The sequence below is a fragment of the Delphinus delphis genome, chromosome 8 (genome assembly GCF_949987515.2).
Source record: "Delphinus delphis chromosome 8, mDelDel1.2, whole genome shotgun sequence".
In the NCBI taxonomy this organism is placed as follows: Eukaryota; Metazoa; Chordata; class Mammalia; order Artiodactyla; family Delphinidae; genus Delphinus; species Delphinus delphis.
In genome coordinates this window covers 58,087,707-58,110,142 of record NC_082690.1, presented here as the reverse complement: position 1 = coordinate 58,110,142, position 22,436 = coordinate 58,087,707, and the positions used below count along the sequence as shown (strand labels likewise).

Here is a 22,436-nt window from a genome sequence, read left to right as displayed (position 1 = left end):
CCTCATGACCTAATCACCTTTCCAAGACTCCACCACCAAATACCATCACACTGGGGATTAGGTTTCAACGTATAAATTGTGTAGGGGACACAAACATTCAATCTGTAGCACCAGGGGTTAGGAAATTACATTCAGCAGGCCAGATCCAGCCTACTGCTTATTTTTGTAAATTTTTATTGGAACACAGCCATACTTATTCATATTGTCTATGGCTACTTTCATGCTACAATGGCAGAATTGAGCAGCTGTCTTTTGGTCTGCAAAGCTGAAAATATTTACTATCTGGCTGTAAGTCTACACAGACTTAGGCTGCTTAAGACTCATTATTCTTTCCAGATCGAGGTACAAATCAGGTTAATTTTTTAAGCTAAGGAAGCAAGATGCAACTTGGAATTTGAATATTTATCATTAATTTTTATTAGCAGTTAATAAGCACCATGTAGTTGTCCCACTTATATATAGAGAAAAAAATCTCTGATGCCATTTTTTTCTTACAATTCTGAGAAATTTCTATCTCTGAAAAGATTAAGTAGAATTTTTTCTTATAAGGATGTATCTAACACTTAATGAATATCAATTATATATCCAGCATTGTACAATACATTAAATCATGTCATTTAATCATTCATAACAATTTATTTGGGAAGTGGGGAAACTGAGGGCTAGAGAAGTTGTAGTGTGCTCAGTGTCACACTGATAAGTGATGGAGTCTGATTGTTCTCCACAGCCTGGGATCTTTCTTACTTTTGAAAGTTAGCTGGCAAATGTATGGATGGTGAAGTGCTGTAACTGTATGGGGAAGATCCTGCCCAAATTTGGCATTGTTACCACATAAAATTAAGGAACATCTTATTCCCCAAGCATGCTGGATAACTGAAGTTTTATTGTTTATTAATAGTTTTATTAATATTAATAAGATTAAATATGGTGGTATCCTTGTTGATGACAGGATGAGTTTAGATTCCCTAGCCTAATGTTGAAGGTTCTCTATAATTTGGCCCCAGCCTACCCTTTCTGGCCTATACAACTCTCCTACATAAACTTTCTGCTCTAGCAGAATGTATTTATTTACTATCCAGGCTTCACACTTAAAAAAAATTAAAATTGTGGTAAAAAACACATAACTTGAAACTTACTGTCTTAACCTTTTAAGTGTGCAGTTCAGTAGTGTTATCACACTTTGGTTTTGCTTTGTTCACATGGATTGCTCTTCCTCCATCTTTTTTTTTTTTAAAGACTTAAAAAAAATTTATCTGGCTGCGCTTGGTCTTTTTTTTACAAATTTATTTATATTTTTTAATTTTTGGCTATGTTGGATCTTCATTGCTGTGTTGGGTGGCGAGCGGGGGCTACTCTTTGTTGTGGTGCGCGGGCTTCTCATTGCGGTGGTTTCTCTTCTTGAGGAGCACGGGCTCTAGGTGCACGGGCTTCAGTAGTTGTGGCTCGCGAGCTCTAGAGCACAGGCTCAGTCGTTGTGGCGCACGGGCTTAGTTGCTCCGCAGCATGTGGGATCTTCCCGGACGAGGGCTCGAACCTGTGTCCCCTGCATTGGCAAGTGGATTCTTAACCACTTGCGCCGGGTCTTAGTTGTGGCACAGGGGATCTTCGTTGTGGCGTGCAGGCTCTTTGTTGTGGCATGCTTCGAACCCGGGCCCCCTGCATTGGGTGCGCGGAGTCTTAACCACTGGACCACCAGGGAAGTCCCCTTCCATCTTTTAACTTAATCTAAGTTTTACCAGTTAGACTCAGCTTCATCCAACCTTCCTAAAGCCTTGACTCTCCTTCCCAGCCCTTGTTCTCTTGCTCCTACAGATGTCTGTTGGAACATTTGCTTGTAAGATGCATTTGGCAATTGTTCATTTTGTGACTTTGCATTTGTCATCGTCTCTGTAATTATTTAAATCTCTTCTTACAACTTTTTATGACTTTGTCTTAGCTAATAAGCTATGTTAATAAGTGCTTTGGGGAAAGGGTCTCATGCCTTTTTTTGGTATATGTTCTCTTCCCACAGCACCTCCCTCTTCCTCACTGCTCACTTCCCTCTTTAACTTCCTGATCTCTGATAACAGTTTTCATTATTCTTACACACTTATGTGTGATATCTTGATATGTTATCATTAATATTTTCTTCTCCTTTTGTGACTTCTACAATTATATTGTTATTTCTTTTTCCATTTGTTATTTCCATTTCTATATTTAATGTTCATGTTTGAAATTATAAGGCATATTCAGTCTGGCGTCTGCATCTCTCATTTAACATAAATGGTTTCCTATCTAATTAAAGCAATATTGCATTTTTTATAATTTATTTTATTTTATTTATTTTTGGCTGTATTGGGTCTTTGTTGCAGTGCGCAGGCTTCTCATTGTGGTGGCTTCTCTTGTTGCAGAGCACAGGCTCTAGATGTGTGGGCTTCAGTAGTTGTGACTCACGGGCTCAGTAGTTGTGGCTCGCGGGCTCTAGAGCGCAAACTCAGTAGTTGTGGCGCATGGGCTTAGTTGCTCCGCGGCATGTGGGATCTTTCCAGACCAGGGCTCGAACCCGTGTCCCCTGCATTGGCAGGCAGATTCTTAACCAGTGCACCACCAGGGAAGCCCAATATTGCATATTATTAAAAAAATATTTCTATATAATTTTGATGCCAGGATAATAGTACATTGTATGGACTGTCTGTAATTAGCCTAATCATTCCCTCAATATTGGACATTTAGGTTATTCTCAGTTTTTGTTTTGCAGTTATGAACAATGTTGCAGTGAAAATCTTTTTATGTAAAAGTTTTTCTGTATTTTAGATTATTTTCTAAGATTCCTAGAAATTATTAGGTCAAAAGTTACAAACATGTTTTAAGTTCTTGGTATGTGAGTTGTGACATCTTGATTTCATTAGTTCTTTGCCAAGGATAGTTTTAAAACACAGTTTGAGTTACTATAGCAGTAATCTGTGGTGTTAATTATGGTACTTAGGTAAGCAGCTTTCAAATTTGATATGAATATTTTCTTAACTTTTAACTTTTTCTCTGTGCACTTCCTCTTCTTTCCAGGTAAACGCTCTTTATATTGCCTCCTGTAAATTGTTAATGTCTTGGGCACGTAGGTAAAGGAGCAATTGCATTAGTTTAAGACAGTTGGTACTTGGCTGTCATCTGCACTCTTGGAGAGTTAGAAGGAGTAAACCAAAAAAATAGTAGATAAAATGGAAAGCACTTTAGTTTGGTTTTAGAACGTATTTGTGGTTCACTCCCCATGTTTCCACCTTCCTACTTCTAAATGGTATGCCTAATTTGACATTAAAGTTTCTCCTTTCGAATATTCCATTTGAAGGTAGTTCAGAAGTTTGGTGGGTAGTATAAGCAGGTAACCTTGAGATTAATATGGATAATGACCTCTTGGTTCCTGTGTATCTTTGCACTTACATAGGTTTTGTTGTAGAAGATGTACTTCGATTCATTGTCTTCTTTTGCTGTTGTGTACCTCTACCTCATGCTTTTCTGAGCTGCAGTCAGGTGTTTAGTTGTATAACTCTTCGACATTCTATAGTAGTTTCACTTGCATATGTTTTTCTTTCCCTAGTAAGATTGTAAGTTTCTTTAGGACTTGGACCTCACGTTTTCTACCTTTATTAGATTCCTTTCTTGACTTTCTTAAAAGAATATTCTCTCCTTTTGTCTTCTTCCTCACTGCTTGTTCCCTCTTTATTAATGGTTTGTGGTTTCATGACGAAAATCTTGTCTTCTCCACTGCTTATGAAGAATGTAGATTTTGCTTCTGGCTATGATGGAGCAGATTGTAGCAGACCAGAACTCCTGCTGAGAATAACTAGAAAAGCCTGATTTAAAAAAAAAATCTATATGAAGGCATTGGTAAATTGCCAAGGCAGCCAGGACTTCAGACATTTGTGGATTCTTGGCAAAGGGAGAGTATAGCTATTAAGAGGCAAAAAAGCCAGCAGAGCTTTCTTCATGGGGCTAGGGATACAAAAATTATAGTTCAGGACTGCCAAGGCAGCCAAAACTTGAGAGACCAAGATCCCAGAGAGAAGGGAGGTGCATCTCCCTGCCCCCACCCTCCGCCCCAGGCCTCTCTACCTGCCTTTTTTTCTCTTGAGGCATTTGCAGATTCTTTAACTGTGTAGGGTAAAAGGTTAAGAAGCTTCCCAGAAGCCTAATGAAAAACAGAGCACTCTTTTAGCAGTTCTTCAGTGTTGAGGAGAAAAAAGTTGAAGGCCTTCCAAGGAAGGCAGGCTTGGAAAATACCCTTAAGTCTCAGTTAGATGCTCAGAGGGCTACAAACTAGGGTAGAACAAACTTTTCAAGTTTTACAAAGCCTGCAGCCAACCTTGAATAAGCTCATGTCCTGAATGGATTGTGAGGTGATCTACCCTTAGTCTAATTGCCTGTCAGAGAACATGGTGAATCTTCTGTAGGATGTTATATCATCCACAGCCTTTATAGTTTTTCATAACACAATGAATGGCATTCCAACAAAAATTACGTGGTAAACCAAGAAATCAGACCAGGAATAAAAACAGACAGTATAGGAAAGGATCCATTGTATCCCAGTCACTTATAATTTATTCAGTCATTCTAAAATAGAAGGACATTTAGGTTGTTTCCAGTCTTTAGTATTGCGATTGATCTGCAGTGAATATTCTTGTCTGTACATCTTTGTACATGTGTATGATACATCATTAAGATAACGAATACCCTTGCTAACTCTTGTCTTTATCAAACTTTTTTGATATTTGCTAATCTGATATATAAAAGTGTTTTGTTTCAGAAATTTTTAATATCTTGAAATGAGCGAAATTGAGCATATTTTAATTTGTTTACAAGTCATCTGAATTTATGTTTCTGTAAACTGCCTGTTCATGTTCTTTGCCCATTGTCATATAGGGTTGTTCAGCTTCTTTTTCTTCTTCTTTTTTTTTTAATATTAAAGAGGTAATAAAGAACAGTGGGTAAGAGGACCAATTCTGGAGCCAGAGTGCCTGAGTTTAAATCATAGCTCTTTCATTTACAGCAGTGTAGCCTTGGGCAAGTTATATGCTCTGTGCTTCAGTTTCTTCATCTGTAAAGTGGGGATAATAGCATCTCTCCATTGGGTCATTATGAAGATTAGATGAGTTAAAATATAGAGTGCTTAGAAATGGGTCTGGCATGATCAAAGTGCTATATAACTGCCAGTCATCAGAATGATACTGGTGGTGGAGATAGAGATGGAAATTAGCAGAGAGATTTTTTTATTTGCCCAAGGACAAATAACTAGTAAGTGGGAGAATTCAAATTAGGATCAAGATCTTGGGACTCTTAAGTCCAAAGTTCTTTTTCATTCTGCTGCACTAATAAGAAATTGAATGTACAGGGGTAAAAACTCAAGCATAGCCAGGTACCAAGGAAGGTTTACCTTTGGATTTGAGAGTTATTGGGGTAGCGTCTTCCCAATATAGTTCAGTGAGGTTCTTTTTGTAATTTTGTATTGAGTGTGGATTCTTTGACAATGATACTTTATTCCTGAGGGTTTGGTGCAGTTAGCAAAATGCTAGTCTTATAGTTTGTTTTGTTTGTTTGCCTTTATTAATAACCAGTCACCCCACCCTAGAGAAAATCTTTTTCAGGAAGGACGATCAAGGAAATATAGCTGCTCCTACAGTTCACGTTAGACTGAATGCAGTACTCAGCTTTGGTCATTGGCCATGTGTGTTTGTCATTCTTAGGGTATTAATATCCTTAGAGAGTTTCTCTTTTAAACATGGTGCAGTTGACCCTTGAACAACATGGGGATTAGTGGCACCGACCCCCCTGCACAGTTGAAAATCTGTGTATAACCTTATGTGGATAAGTGGATTCAACCAACCTCAGATTCAACTGCAGATCATATGGTACCATAGTATGTATTTATTGAAAAAAAATCTGCATATAAGTGGACCTGCGCAGTTCAAACCTACGTTGTTCAAGGGTCAACTGTAGTTGTCAGAGGACAGGCATTAAGAAAGTACTTCCACCACTGGTTTCATTTATAAATACTAAGATACTCAGCAGCTCAGTGACACCTGGAATAGTTTCTAGTATTTCTTTTCTGTGAGATGAAGGAAGGGTGAATGGTTGTTTCTGTGCTACTGAAACACTTGAAAATCCCTATAGATTCTGGTGGAGGGATTGGTGGATTTTGGGACTAATTCCTCTGGACTAAGGAGGGTGATGTTGCCTTTTCTGCTTCTTTTGACATGTTGTTGCTGTGCTCCCCCACCGCCCCTGCCAGCCCAAGAATTTATTTCTTAGAGCAGTTTTAGTTTTACAACAAAACTGAGAGGAAGGTACAGAGATATCCCATATGATCCCTGCCCCCACACATTCATAGCCTCCCCCATTGTCACTGTCACTCACCAGAATGGTAGATTTGACTCTTGGTGTTGTACATTCTGTGGGTTTGGACAAATGTATAATGAAATTTGTCCATCATTATAATATTAGAAAGAGTCTTTTCACTGCCCTAAGAATCCTCTGCTCTGCCTACTCATCCCTACCTTCTCCGTCCTTGGAACTACTGATTTTTTAATTGTCTCTAAAGTTTTATCTTTTCCAGAATGTCATATAGTTGGAGACATACAGTATGTAGCATTTCCAGATTGGCTTCTCTCATTTAGTAATATGCATTAAAGTTTCCTCCATGTCTTTTCATAGCTTTGAAAGCTCATTTTTTTCTTTTCCAATCATAATTACATTTTATTTATTTTTTAAAATTTTTATTGGAGTATAGTTGATTTACAATGTTGTGTTAGTTTCAGGTGTACAGCAAAGTGAATGAGTTATATGTATACATATATCCACTCTTTTTAGATTCTTTCCCATATAGGTCATTACAGAGTATTGAGTAGAGTTTCCTGTGCTATACAGTAGGTTCTTATTAGTTATCTGTTTTATATATAGTAGTGTGCATATGTCAATCCCAGTCTCCCAATTTGTCCCTCCTCCCTCCTTCCCCCAAGTAACCACGTTTTTTTCCTACATCTGTGACTCTGTGCTTTGTAAGTAAGTTCATTTGTACCATTTTTTTAGATTCCACATATAAGCGATATCCTGTGATATTTGTCTCTGTCTGACTTACTTCACTTAGTGTGATAATCTCTAGGTCCATCCATGTTGCTCCAAATGCCATTATTTCATTCTTTTTTATGGCTGAGTAATATTCCATTGTATATAAGTACCACATCTTCTTTATCCATTCATCTGTCGATGGGCATTTAGGTTGCTTCCATGACCTGGCTATTGTAAAGAGTGCTGCTATGAACATTGGGGTGCATGTATCTTTTCTAATTAGAGTTTTCTCCAGATATATGCCCAGGAGTGGGATTGCTGGATCATATGTAGTTCTATTTTTAGTTTTTTAAGGAACCTGTATATTGTTTTCCATAATGGTTGTACCAATTTACATTCCCACCAACAGTGTAGGAGAGTTTCCTTTTTCTCCACACCCTCTCCAGTATTTATTGTTTATAGACTTTTTGATGATGGCCATTCTGACTAGTGTGAGGTGACACCTCATTGTAGTTTTGATTTGCATTTCTCTGATAATTAGCATCTTTTCATGTGCTTTTTGGCCACCTGTATATCTTTTCTGGAGAATTGTCTATTTAGATCTTCTGCCTGTTTTTTGATTGGGTTGTTTGTTTGTTTGTTTTTGACATGGAGCTGCATGAGCTGTTTGTATATTTTGGATATTAATCCCTTGTCAGTTGCTTCGTTTGGAAATATTTTCTCCCATTCTGAGGGTTGTCTTTTCGTTTTGTTTATAGTTCCTTTTGCTGTGCAGAAGAAGTTTAATTAGGTCCCATTTGTTTATTTTTGTTTTTATTTTCATTACTGTAGGAGGTGGATCAAAAAAGATATTGCTGCAATTTATGTCAAAGAGTGTTCTGCCTATGTTTTCCTCTAAGAGTTTTATAGTGTCTGGCCTTGAATTTAGGTCTTTAATCCATTTGGAGTTCATTTCTGTATGTGGTGTTAGTGTTCTGATTTCATTGTTTTACATGTAACTGTCCCGTTTCCCCAGACTTATTGAAAAGACTGTCTTTTCTCCATTGTATATTCTTGCCTCCTTTGTCGTAGTTTAGTCAACCATGGGTATGTGAGTTTGTTTCTGGACTTTCTATCCTGTTCCATTGATGTATATTTCTGTTTGTGTGCCAGTACCATACTGTTTTGATTACTGTAGCTTTGTAGTGTAGTCTGAATTTGAGGAGTCTGATTCCTCCAGCTCCATTTTTCTTTCTCAGGATTGCTTTGGCTATTTGGGGTCTTTTGTGTTTCCGTATAAATTATAGAATTTTTTGTTCTAGTGCTGTGAAAAAATGCCATTGGTAACTTGATAAGGATTGCATTGCATCTGTAGATTGCCTTGAGTAGTATATTCATTTTGACAATATTGATTCTTCCAATCCAAGAACCTGGTATATCGTTCCAGCTGTTTGTGTTATCTCTGATTTTTTTCATCAGTGTTGAAAACTCATTTCTTTTTAGCACTGAATAATATTCCATTGTCTGGATTATCAACTTTCATATTATAATAGACAGTTATTTTACCAGCAAAAGTGAGTTTATTTGGGAATAGCCAGAGGAATTGCAGTTCAGGATATGCAAACTATGGCAGACCAGAGACAAATCCAGAGAACAAGGAAGTGGAACTTGCTTTTATAGGGAAAAGAGGGGAGTTGGGAAGAGCTGTAATAACCAAAGAGTCCATTGGAGGAAGCTGGGAGTCCAAAGTATGGAGGCTTCTCATCAGTTGAGCTGCTGCATATTTGATTGGTGGAGCTGTTTTTGGATGGAGAGAAGTTTTCTTCTTCCTGCTGGATAGTAAAGTAAGCAACACCTTCCTGTCATAGATGTAGGTGTATAGCTCTTCCTATTTGGAGTAACTGACAGATGCGGTTGGGGGGGGGGCATGAGCGCTCCCCCTACAGGCCTGTCCCTACTCTGATTTTAGCTGAGGTTTCTTTAATTAATTTCACTGTATCTACCTCAGTTTATTTATCCATTTACCTTCTGAAGGATATCTTGTTTGCTTCCAAGTTTTGGAGGTTATGGCCAAAGCTGCTATAAACATTTATTTACAGGTTTTTGTGTGGATGTAAGTTTTTAACTCGTTTGGATAAATATCAAGGAGTGCAATTACTGGATTGTATGGTAAAACTATGTTTAGTTTTGTAAGAAATTGCTGGATTGCCTTCCAAAGTGGCTCTACCATTTTGCATTCCCACCGGCAGTGTTTGAGAATTTTTGTTGCTCCACATCCTCACCAGGATTTGGTATTGTCAGTGTTTTGGATGTTAGCCCCTCTAATTAGGGGTGTAGTGCCATCTCGTTTTAATTTGTAATTCTCTAATGACATACGATGTTGGGCGATTTTTTCATTTGTTTATTTGCTATGTCTTCTTCTTTGCCATATATTTTCTTTGATGAGGTGTCTGTTAAGGTCTCTTGCCCGTTAAAAAAAAAATCAGGTTGTTTTCTGATTACGTTTTGATAGTTCTTTGTTTATTTTGGATAACAGTCTTATATCAAATACATCTGTTACAAATGTTTTCTTCCAGTCTGTGGCTTTTGTTCTCACTCTCTTGACATTGTCTTTTGCAGAGCAGAAATTTTTAATTTTAATGAAGTCCAGCTTATCAATTACTTATTTTATGAATCATGTCTTTGATATTATGTCTAAAAAGGCATCACCATACCAAGTCATCTAGGTTTTCTCCTGTTGCTCTGGTTTTATGATAGTATTGCAGGAGTTTCAATCACAATTTCAACTTTTGGAGTGGAGGGAGTTGACATATGACTCTAGGAAGGCAGAGGGAAGTAAAGAGAATATTGAGAAAAGTCAAGTCCCACATCAGCAGACAGGAGCTATTTTATTATAAATGAGTGTTCTTTCTGTACTAAAAGTCAGGGAACCTGAAAGGTTAATCATGACTGATAAATATCTTAGTATAATTAATAATGTTCAGTGTATACATGTTCTCCAGTAAGCTTTAAGAGACACTGTAAAAGACTTTGATTTAAAAAGGGAGATTTTTATTTTTCGGACCTTTTTCAGGTGGATTGAAACCATATTTCATAAGGCTTCAAAGAAATTATTTTCATGTTATAGCTACTGTTATATAAGTTTAAAATCCTAATAGCATTTTTACCTATTATATTAAACTTTAATAGAGTATTTCAGAATTTAGAGAAACCTGTTGAGTAGTAAGTGAAAATGAAATAAAAATATTATTACAGGCATACCTTGGAGATATTGAGAGTTTGGTTCCAGACCACCGTAATAAAGGGAATACTGCAATAAAGCGAGTCACATGAATTTTTAGGTTTCCCAGTGCACCTAAAAGTTAGGTTTACCATAATTCAAAAAGAGTCATGTACCAACATGTTCATTGCAGCTCTATTTACAATAGCCAGGACATGGAAGCAACCTAAGTGTCTATCAGCAGATGAATGGATAAAGAAGATGTGGCACATACATATACAATGGAATATTACTCAGCCATAAAAAGAAACGAAATTGAGTTATTTGTAGTGAGGTGGATGGCCCTAGAGTCTGTCATACAGAGTGAAGTAAGTCAGAAGGAGAAAGACAAATACCGTATGCTAACACATATATATGGAATCTAAGAAAAAAAAATGTCATGGAGAACCTAGGGGTAAGATGGGAATAAAGACACAGACCTACTAGAGAATGAACTTGAGGATATAGGGAGGGGGAAGGGTAAGCTGTGACAAAGTGAGAGAGTGGCATGGTCATATATACACTACCAAACATAAAATAGATAGCTAGTGGGAAGCAGCCGCATAGCACAGGGAGATCAGCTCGGTGCTTTGTGACCACCTGGATGGGTGGGATAGGGAGGGTGGGAGGGAGGGAGACACAAGAGGGAGGAGATATGGGAACATATGTATATGTATAACTGATTCACTTTGTTATAAAGCAGAAACTAACACACCATTGTAAAGCAATTATACTCCAATAAAGATGTAAAAAAAAAAAAAGCAATGATATCATGACATCTCATAGAAATGTAGGGAAAGTCCACTGCACGCTAAGGAAGGAATGAGAGTAAAAAAAGCAAGTAACATCTTAAGAGTCTTAAGAATTTTTTGACCTTGTAGAGTCCTGGAAAGGTCTCTGGGACACCTAGGGATCAATGGACACACTTCAAGACTTACTGGTCTACATCTTCAGTGATGAAAATGAAGTATGAACTGTGAAAATGAAAGAAAAAAAGAAACAATTAGCACCAGCTTTTTTTGACAATCATCTTAAACCAGTATATACATGACAATCATTCTATGGTGTCTTTTATTTTTTATTTTCTGCACTAAAAAAATCAAGTTCTAACGCCTTACTTGAAAAGATTTATTATTATTATCATCACCCTTTTAATTTCTCTAGGCTTCTTCAGAGTTTGTTTCACCCAGAACTTCACAACTCTAGAATTATATGGTCTGAGTTAAATATTATATGTATCATAAAAACTTGCGTGTCTGTTCTATTTTTGCCCAAAAAACCCCACAAAAAACTATATTACACAGAAATCCAGAGCAAGTAATGAAATTTGGCAGGCATAAAACAACGCAAATTCTTCCCCAAATGGCTTTTCTCTACATTAAGTCTCTTCAGTTTTCTTGTACATTAATAGTTGGATGGAGCCAAAGTAGTTATTTACTTTAAAAATGGCAGTAGCAATGAGAATGCTTTACAGCAAACTAAAAGTATATATAGAAAGCATATATACATATCTATATAGAAAGAAATTTGAATTGTGTAGTATAAAAATTACATGTTTTTAGTATAATTTTGGATTTATTAATTTCTCTTATAATCTTTTTTTTTTGCTCTGTTGTAGGTTCATACAAGTGCATAATTATTATAGCTTCTTGATGGGTTGCCTTTTTCATCATTATGTAATTTCCCTCTTTATACCTGTTAATTCTTTTTCTCTTAATTTTGCCATGTGCTTGTGCTAGTCCTGTGGCCTTGGGCAAGTCATTAACCTCTCATTTTCATTATTGTAAAATGGGTATAATAACTACTTTATAAAGTTTCTGTGACGATTCACTGAGAAAATATAAAGTATCGTTCAGGTAATAGGTTCTCCATAAATGGATTAAAAGAATTTTTTTGACTTAAGGGTTTTGCTTTTCTCTTCCTTCTTCCCCTCCTCTTTTAAAGCATCTGGTTTTAGATACTATTTGCCAATAATTAGAAATGTACTTAAGAGATATGATTAAAATAGTCATCAGGACTTTTTTTTTAAGTGGGTGAAGGTGATGTCGTATTTGCCTCCCAAGACCCGGGTCTAATAATTCTCTTGGTAGAGCTTTAAGTTACTGTTTTCTGCATCTGTATTACATCCAGTGTTTCTGTCTAAGAATCTTCCACATTTCTCTGGTGTATATGAGTCTTTTTAAGGTAGTTGAGACAACTGAAAAAGGACAAAAGTCAACTTTTTGAGGAGCCCACTTTTCTACAACAAATATTATCAACCTGAATAGGATATAGAGTTGTTAGTAAGTCTTCAAATAAATACTGTGTTTAAGTCTAAATATACATAGGGGTGTATCGAAGTGTCATGTACATTTAAGGAGACAGAAGTGTGTATTTTCTCCTTCCTTTTTGATAGCATTTAGGACTTATCTTTTATTCCTGTTCTTAAGTTGGATTTTTATTGTTTATATAGCCAGTGTGTATTGTGTGCCTTCTGTGGGCCTGGATATAGAGAAGGGGAGAAAAGAGAATTTCAGCTGAGAAAGAGCATAAAAGGGTTAGAAGTATATGGCATATATATATTGTAACCAGATAGTCAAGAGATGAAAGACACAGTGCTTTAGAAAGATAAAGTTGTGATCAGTCTCTGGAAAACCTTGAGTGACATATTGAAGAGTTTTGACTTTATTCTGTAAGCTGATCAAAACCACTGAAGGCTTTGAGGATAAAAAATCAGGTTATATACTGAAAATATAAGTTGTATACAGGAAAATAGTCTGTTGGCAATGTTGAAAAAGAAGTAGAAAGAAACATTAGTAACAAAGTATTATGAGTAAAACTTTAGCTTATTTAAAATGTTACTTGGTAACATTGAACTAGGAGCTTTAAATATAGTTTTCCTTGGGGTCTTTTAACATGTTACATTTATCAGTGAGACCCTTCAGACCACTCTATATATTGATAAACTAATCTTCCAGCCTGTGTTTATTTTCCTCCATAGCCCTTAGTACCACCAGTTGTATTATATACACACATTTGTTTGTTTATTGTCTGTTTCCCCCCACAATATTGTAAGCTCCATGATAGTAAGGACTTTATTTGTTCAGTGCTTCTCCCCAGTGCTTAGAACTGTGCCTGGTTTATACCCTTTAATAAGTATTCATTAAATGAATGAATGAATATTCAAATTGTGGAAGATGACCACAATTTTTATGTGGTTTATGATGTGGGGGCAGCAGTAGGACAAGATCTTGGTTCCTTCCTAGAAAGTTCTGTTAAAAAGTGTTTTCTTTTCCCTTTCCTGCAGAGTTTATATTCAGAGCACCAGTCAAATTAAGCAAGCCTGGGGAACTTCGTGAGGAATATGAAAGCCTGAGAAAGGTACAGTATAACAGTATACATATCATTATGCCATTCATTTTCTTAAAGTTAATTGAAATGATGACATTAAAGAATGCTTAGTGGGATTTTTGATTTACTAGGGATTTTTAAAATTTATAATGCAGAGCCTGTCTTTCTGTACCCTACCTTATACTGGTCTAGTTAGATTCTGTAGCTGTAATGGAAGTAGAGTAAACCTTAACTCAGAACCCCTTTTAAGCTGTCCTTTCAAAGATGAAAATGTAGCTCACACGGCCTATCACACACCTGCTGCAATAACTGGCCACCAAGAGTGGTATTCTTGGCATTTAAATGTTAGATAAAACCTAACATTTAAGCTTTAATAATAATAGCTTGTCTTATTTTTCTTTATCTTGCAAGGTTCCTCTAATTACATGTAGCTGGTATTATCTTTTACTGCTTTCACTCTCTTAAGTACTCCAGAAGAACTGTAACTTAGACTAGTAAGCGTAGTGGAATAATTTTCTAGTTAGGGAACGTTTACCATTGGGAAAGCTTTTAGCTGTGTCCACATCATCTTATTCTTGATGTTTTCAAGCTAATAGTCTGGGAATCACTTGGAAGATTAAGACTTCAGAAAGACTGGTAATAAGAAGTATGTTATAAGATTTGTATCATCCTTCCCTAGCCCTCTCCCTGAACCACCATCCCTTACCCAGGTTCATAAACGATTAGATAATCATTCTACATGTAGATATTTAATGTTTTATAAAGGCAAATAATCCACTTAATCTTAATCAGACATCATCATAAAACAGAGGCAAGACAATAACATGATGGCATTTTAGACTGAATGAAAAAGATCAGTATTTAATAAGGTCATGTTAAAAAGAAAAGATAAAAAACTGTGCTTAATTACTGTATATTCTTTGATCTTTTCTTTTAAATGAGAGTGTCAAATGCTGACTTGGGTCCTCATGCTCCTTTTGTATTGGTGTTGTGAGTTTTTTTGTTTTTCGTTTTAAATCAGTTACAAAGCTTTTTTCTACATAGAAACAAATTATTCTCGGGGGCTACATCAAAAGAACCACAGATTTCTCTTAAATAAGATTCCAGAATATGCAGATATTTAGTTTTAATATAACTTTTCAGAAACTTGGAGAATATGGAAATTTTGAAGCTGTCAGCTTGAAGATAATGAGAAAACAGGGACTTGGAGGTAGAAAAAGGAGGTAAAGCAGAAGGCATAGTGAGTGTAGAGATTTTTTTATAAGCCTTGGGAGAGAGAAGGATACCTTGGGGAACTGTTCCTTCGTCCTGTTAAGAAGGAGGGACAGGAAAATCGTTTTAAAAGCGACTGATAGCATAATGCTGTTGAGTGAAGCTAGGATAATCTCATTCTGCATAAACTGGATTGGGTTTGAAAAACACTCACCTGTGTCATTTGTGTTAAATAAATGTTAAATAGGTTTCCCCCCACCCATACTCCACGTACCCAGGTTATCCTACACTCATTGTATAACCTGGAAAATGGAAATCCAAGTCATAAAATCAAAAGGCACTAATATGGCATACCCATGTAATGGAATACTATTCAGCAATAAGAAGGAATGAACCACTGATACATGCTACCAGATGGATGAGCCTCAAAAAGATGCTAAGTGAAAGAAACCAGATAAAAGAGACCACATATTGTATGTTTCCATTTATAGAAAATGTCTAGGAATAGACAGAAGTATAGAGACAGACAGTAGATTAATGGTTGATTGAGTAGGGATGAGAATGGGGATTAACAGTAAATGATCATGAGTGATTTTATTACAGCGATGAAGATTTCTAAAGCTGATTTATGGTGTGTTCCACAACTTGGTAAATTTACTAAAAATCATCGAATTATATACTTGAAATGGATGAATTATATAATATGTAAAAATATGCCTCGATAAAGTAAAAAAAATTAAGGCACTAGACATTTGGATGGAGAACTTGATAAAAAAGATGTCTCTTAGAATGCATATTTTCTGAAACAAAACAAATATATAATTATCTAGATGAATCCCTAGGGGAGGGAGATGTTTAAAAGTTTCTACTGAGCAAGCGATGGAAATTAATTCTATATAACTCATCATTACTAATTTGACGTGTAATACACTATTTAGTATACTTTATTATTTTGTTTAAATGACAGTAAAAACCTTTATAAGGGCTATAAAACGTTAACAGGAAATTTTATTCCCCTAATTCTTGTTCTTTTAAAAGATGTTTGCTTACTAATCATAGATCCCTCCACCCATGGTGTAGTGTTATGCTTACTGAGGTTACTATGTTTCTAAATTTTATGATTCTATAAATAGGCTTATATTTCTAAATATGTTTAAAATTTTCTTCCTGCCATGTGTTGTAGTTAATTTTGTCTTTTTTATGCAGGAATATGCAGAGCAAAATGTGAAAGTTCTCCTTTTTCTTATTTTCCACTTTCTTCCCCAGAGATAACGAGTGTCAACAGTTTAGTGTATATCCTAGATCCTTTATATATTTACACACACACACACACACACACACACACACACACACTCTCTCTCTCTCACACATATGCTTTAGTCTTTTTTAGTATAAATAAGATCATGATGTATATTCATTTATTCATCATATATTTATTATGTCCTTACTGTGTGCCAGGTACTAAGAATATGATGCTGAAGAAGACACCCAAGGTTCTTGACCTCGGGGAGATTTCATTCTAGTGGGGAAGATGTACAGTAAATAAGCAAAAGAAATTTAATATATATTAGTAAAGCAGGGTAAGAAGAGTTAGAGGGGAGTGGAAGGGAAACTTGAGACACAAAAAGACTGTTTTTGATACAGTGATCAGGGAAAGTCTCAGAGAAGGCAACATTTAAGTTGCTACCTGAAAGAGATGAGGGAGCAAGCCAAGTAAACTTATGAGGAAAGAGCATTCCCAGCAAAGAGAACAGCAAATGCAAAGGCCCTGAGATAGAAACAAGTTTGACTTGTTTAAGGAACACTGTGGCTGGAACTGAGTGTACAAGTTGTGGAAGGTTGGTTTGGGGATTTGGTAAGATGTGAGTTGGAAGAGATGGAGGGCCAGATCAAAGAAGGCCTAGTTGCTTGGTAAGGACCTTAAATTTATTTTAAGTGTGATGGGAAGCCAGTAATATGATCTGAATTATACTTTTAAAAGGTCTCTGGTTGTTGTGTGGGGAATAAACTGTAATGGGTCTAAGAATTAGGAATTGGATTTACTGTGAATAGTAGAGACCCCAAAACAGTGACTCAAATAAATTAGGAGTTTTACTTTTCTCCAGTAACAAAAAGCTGGAGGTAAGCTGTCCAGGGCTGATTATGGCAGCTCTAGGACATCAGGGATGCAGGCTCCTTTTTGTTCTTCTGTTTAGACATCTTCAAGTGTGCCTGTCTCCTTGTGATGTGGATCAACCATCGTTGATCCTTCTGTAGAATCCCATCTAGACAGAAGGTAAGGCAGAAGGGCCTATGTCAGCTGAATTGGGTCTTTTAAAGAGCCTTCTCCAAAGCCGTACCGAGTGACTTCACCTGTATTTTGTAGTTGAGTGTCACAGACTCCCTCTAGCTGCCAGGAAAGCTGGGAAGCATAGTGTTTTAGCTGGGTACATTAACTTCCTAAGTAAAATTAGGGTTCTTTTATTTACTTATTTTTATAAATTTATTTTTATTTTTGGCTGCGTTGGGTCTTTGTTGCTGCACGCGGGCTTTCTCTAGTTGCGGCATATGGGTGCTACTCTTCGTTGCAGTGCACAGACTTCTCATTGTGGTGTCTTCTCTTGTTGCAGAGCATGGGCTCCAGGCGCGCAGGCTTCAGTATTTGTGGCTCGCAGGCTCTAGAGCTCAGGCTCAGTAGGTGTGGCGCACGGGCTTAGTTGCTCCATGGCACGTGGGATCTTCCCAGACCAGCGATCGAACCCGTGTCCCCTGCATTGGTAGGCGGACTCTTAACCGCTGCACCACCAGGGAAGTCCCTAGGGTTGTTTTAGTAAGGAATGAAAGAATGAATACTGGAGTGAGAGGCCCGCGTACCGCAAAAAAAAAAAAAAAAGAATGAATACTGGGTAGGCAGCTAGGCTGTCTCTGCCTCATGGGACAAGAATGGAAATAAGACCAATTAGAACACTTTTGGAGTAAGCAATGGGTTGGGTTTAACGAGGATTAGGATTTTACCAAAAGTATGACAGAGGGAATGATGCTGTGGACTTGAAGGTGTATACGAGGAAGTTGTTGTAGTTTTGGACTGTGGTTATTTTAAGGAGGTTGTTTGAGGAAGGAATTGAGGACATGGTGGACAATGAGAGTGGTAGAGTCAGTGGACTGGAAGTTTTGATGGTGTTAAAGAATTATAAAAGTAGGGTGACTAGCATATAAGTAAAGTTGGAAACCTAGAAGTCGTCGTCTAAATGTGAGAGGGTTAAATGTGAGACTGGGTGGTGGTTTAGTTATTGAACATGACAGGGTTTAGGGTATGATTATGGGAGGAGGTGACTGAAGTAGGATGGAAGAAAAGATTTATCTAGAAGGAAGTGAAGAAACTGAGAGAATATACTGATATTGAAATCTTCAGGAATATCACTGGAGTAGCTGGGCAGCAACTTAAGTGCCAAGGTTTTCTGTGAATAAGGGGAGTTGACAGGTGACTACCTCAAAGAGGGGTTGTGGGTATTACAGTCTGATGGTAAATACTTCATAGAAGCTAGGAATTTTGAGGAATAATATGATCTATTCTGTAACCAGTTTTTTTTTTTTTCCCTCTAACAATATGTGCTTTTTTTGTGGAGGGGCCGCAGGTGCTTTCATATAGGTACTTTTTTCATACTGAATGGTATTTCATAGTGTGGATGAGGCATAATTCACTTAACCATTGATCATTTAAATTGTTTTCCATTTCCCCCAGTTTTGAAGAGATGTTGCACTAAACACACATGAACATATCTGAGCAAATACTGCCTTTAAGTTAGATTGCTAGAAGTGAAAGTGCAGGTCAGATTGTATATACACTTTGTATTTTGGTGGATATTCAAAAGACTTCTTTCAACTTAACTCTCTTACCAACAGTAAAAGAGAGTCCCTTTTCTTTAAATCTTTGCTAAGCCTTTATCATTATTTTTAATATTTTGCTATCTGCTGAATAAAATATCTCATTGTTTTAATTTACATTGCCCTGGTTACTAGAGAGGAGGAGCATCTTGTGCTTACTGGCCATTTACAGGTTTTCTATGAATTGCTTACTTATAACCTTTAGGTGTGAAAACTAGTTCCATCTTTTGGATATTTGTGATCTTGATTGCTAATGGCATGCTGTATTTTCTGTGCTTTTATAGATGTATTCTATTAAAAAGAAGTTTTCTGACATTTTATGGTGTTTTCAGTAGAAGGAGAAAATTAGCATGTGCTCAGTCCTCCATCTTGTTACATTGATTGGGGAAAGAATTTTGTTATATTCATTCTTGAATATTTATATTCTTATTATATATTTTTTGAATTTTTTTTTTTATACAGCAGGTTCTTATTAGTCATCAGTTTTATACACATCAGTGTATACATGTCAATCCCAATGGCCCATCTTGTTATATTCTTGTCTGCAGTAAATATATGTTGAAATGAAAAAATAAGTTTTATGGAGAAATTATTTCAATATTGATCTCTTTATGGTTCTCATCTATATAAGATTGACTGTTGGTCATTTTGTGTTTTGAAATAATTGATTCATCCCTATAAATTCTATTTATTGGTTGCATTAAGCTTATTATTTACACCATTATTCCTTCTGCTTATGCAGTTTGTTAGGTGCTTAACTTTGACCACATGGTTAAATAATAGTTGCTTTATATTAGATTTTGGAAACATATAATCCAGCATGCCCTTGTTTGTCTTCGTTGAATCATTAGACTCTGAAAGGTTAAAGGTAGGGGAAAAAAAACAGCCTTTGCTTCGAAACTGCTTACCTCCCTGGTTTCTGTAGTGGGAAAGATGAACTGCTTTTGATAATTCTGCGGATCACATGAGTGGTTTAGGCTTTCTCTGAATTGGTTTACTGACCTATCCATTTTCTTTTTTCTCCCTCACCACTGGTTCGTTTTTGAGGAGTATTTTCTCCCCATTGCTGGCTGAATTATTCAAGTAGTAAGCATGCAGTTCTAGTCCTTAGCCAGAGCACAGAGTAATCAGATACAGTCAATGGGTTACTGAAGTGAGTAATGACTTTATAAGGCAGACATTAACTTTTCTGAAGGAGTTTTTTAAAGGTAAGTAAACTTTTAGGGCCTAATTATCTTTGAAATAATATATCTTTAAAGTTCCTTTTATTATTTTTCTGCCATAAACTGTAAAATATAGTGTACTTTATTAAAGCTTGAACATTTCACTTAAATCTGTTTGGCTGTACAGTGTATCATGAGCTGAATATTGAGCTGGCCTTTCCCTTATTTTTTTAATTTACTTATTTTAAAAGAAACTTGTATTTATTAAAATATATTCTGTTGCACCATGGATGCAGCAGGTTGTTTGCTTGTTTAAAACATTTTTTTCCTATTAGATTGTGAAATCTTTCAAGATGGATCTGTTTGTTTAGTCTCTTTAACTCTCCACCACATCTAATATAATATCTTGCACTTATATATTTATTACACATGGATTGAATTGTTCATCATCCAGTTTCAAAGCCCCTTCTTTTAAGAGAAATGACTTGTGTAAGGATATACAGCTGGTTCATGATAGAACTAGATGTATTTTAAGATTTCTAGAGTTCTTTTTACTACATTATTTTCTGTGCTTCTTCCTCTGAAATGTCAATATGTAATCTTTGAGGAAATGCATACTTGGGTATGTGCTGATGTGCATCTTTCTAGAATAAGAAATAAATACAGAATCTCATAGTACATCTTTAAGAGCAGGTAAGCTGTATGGTACTAAGAAGGAAAAACTCTCAAAAGAATAAGTTTTAATTTTGACTGCACGAGGGAACAACTGTTTAGTTTATAGGATGTTCAAAATCTGAAAGTGTTAACGTGGTTGTCTTTTGCTATTTACAACCACCCAGACAAGGAGAAACAACTTTATCAAGTTATATGCTTTTCAAAGAAAACAGCACATTTGGGAAATACAAAGCATGATCAAATTTAATTAGAATTGCAGGTTATTCATGTTATATCTGTAATGTCCTGTTTTTCCTTGTCTCTTTCATTTATGAGAGGAGACGATCAATAGTTATAAGGTTACTACATTAGTATAGTATTTTATGTGGTTTAGAGACTAGTTTAAATAAAATCATTTCAGTGCTCCTTGAAAGCCAAATGAGAGAATTTTCTAGAAATAGTCACAACTCTTCTGTCCCTTGTACAAAATAAAACATTTTGTTAAAGTATCTGATTAGTGAAGCTTATAGTAAATTTAAACAGCTTTATTTTTTCTTATTTATAAAAGGAAGCAGAATTATAAAATTCTGTGAATTGTAAAAAGAAAAAAAATTATAAAAAGATTTAAAGGAGAAAGGGAAAATTACCAGTAATTCTGCCACCTAATAACCATATTTAAATGTTTATTGTATTTTTTTCTAGTCAAATTATTTTGTTTATAATACCAATCTCCAATAGCTTGAAATAAAAATTTCCCGTTGAACTGTATGTCACTCTCTTTAAGAACATCCTGTTTTTCATTAAAGTAATTTCTAAACCACTCTAAGTGTTCGACCTTCTGCTTAACACTCAGATGGGTTTTTGGAAAGGCCAGGTCACCAGCTCCATGAAGTGGCGAGTTGATCCTTGTTTTGGAAAATCCTCCAGGTATTTATCCAGAAATATATGTTAATGAGATTCTGAACCCTTATCATCAAAACCTGCTTCATTGTTAATTGGGACTCCCACAGGTTCTCCTCTTTTGTCCATTGGCTCATCTCTTCAGAATCATTCTGAAAGGACTGTTCATTGACTGTGGCTAACTGCTTAACAGATTCCACAATCCAAAGTGAAGGTGTTGTCTCTGTGTGTCAGGTGCCTCTTTAGTAACTGCCTTAAGCCCAAAAATATTAAGCCTCTTGCCTTTGAATATATTTTTCCTAAAACTTGTTCTAAGATCAGTGGTCTTAAGATCAGGTTGAAGATCCTGACCAACATCATCATCATCAGCTCCTTCATCAAACTGCATCTGATTCACTAGTCTTGTACTAACTCTAGCTGTGGCAGGCAGATCTGGCAACTTTCGTAGCTGATATGATGTTACTGAAACTAATTTTAGTTCTTTTGCCCTCTTTCTGTGCCCTTGAGTCTTCCTTGTGCTGCTGAAGCAGCTCTGACTTGGTCATCTGCTTGTCAAAAGGGGTAGTCTGCAACAGCAGGTGCAGCCACCACCAACTCAGGACTCAGGGATTCACTTCTCTTTTGGGGACATCTTCTGGAGCTTTTTGAAGCCTGCTAGTTGTAGCCTCCACACTTTTAAGTTGTCTTCTGTTGGGTGGCTTTGTTGTTTGTACATTTACTGTGCTTTCAACTTTCATGCCCTTAATAATATTTATCAAGTCTTTTTTCTTATTCTTCTTTACACTGTCTTGGCTGTCTCTCTCCTTGGAATCTCATGGATTGGAGCCAAATGCTTATCTTTCTTGCTGTAGATCATGCTGTTAGTACCAAAGTATCTTTGGATATTATTTTTTTTGTTCTGACCATTATATTCAGAGAAGGGAATAACACAAATTGCAGCTACCAATTCCTCTGGGCCTCCAGAGCACAAAGGGAGGTGGGAAAGGGGGCAAAGGGGTAGGGAGCCCCACACTCTTGGAAACATTGTGGAGAAACAAGCT

The 22,436-nt window shown here is 36.3% G+C and overlaps 1 protein-coding gene and 1 pseudogene across 1 annotated transcript in view; one reads left to right on the top strand and one right to left on the bottom strand.

Moving 5' to 3' along the window:
• Nucleotides 1-22,436, top strand: part of RNF169 (ring finger protein 169) — an 86,033-nt gene that overhangs the window by 16,709 nt on the left and 46,888 nt on the right. Inside the window, exon 2 of the mRNA XM_060018279.1 lies at nucleotides 13,560-13,633. Within this exon, the coding sequence (XP_059874262.1) occupies nucleotides 13,560-13,633 (74 nt within the window). The remainder of the gene's footprint in view (nucleotides 1-13,559; nucleotides 13,634-22,436) is intronic.
• On the bottom strand, nucleotides 21,140-22,420 carry LOC132429340 (small ribosomal subunit protein mS31 pseudogene; annotated as a pseudogene).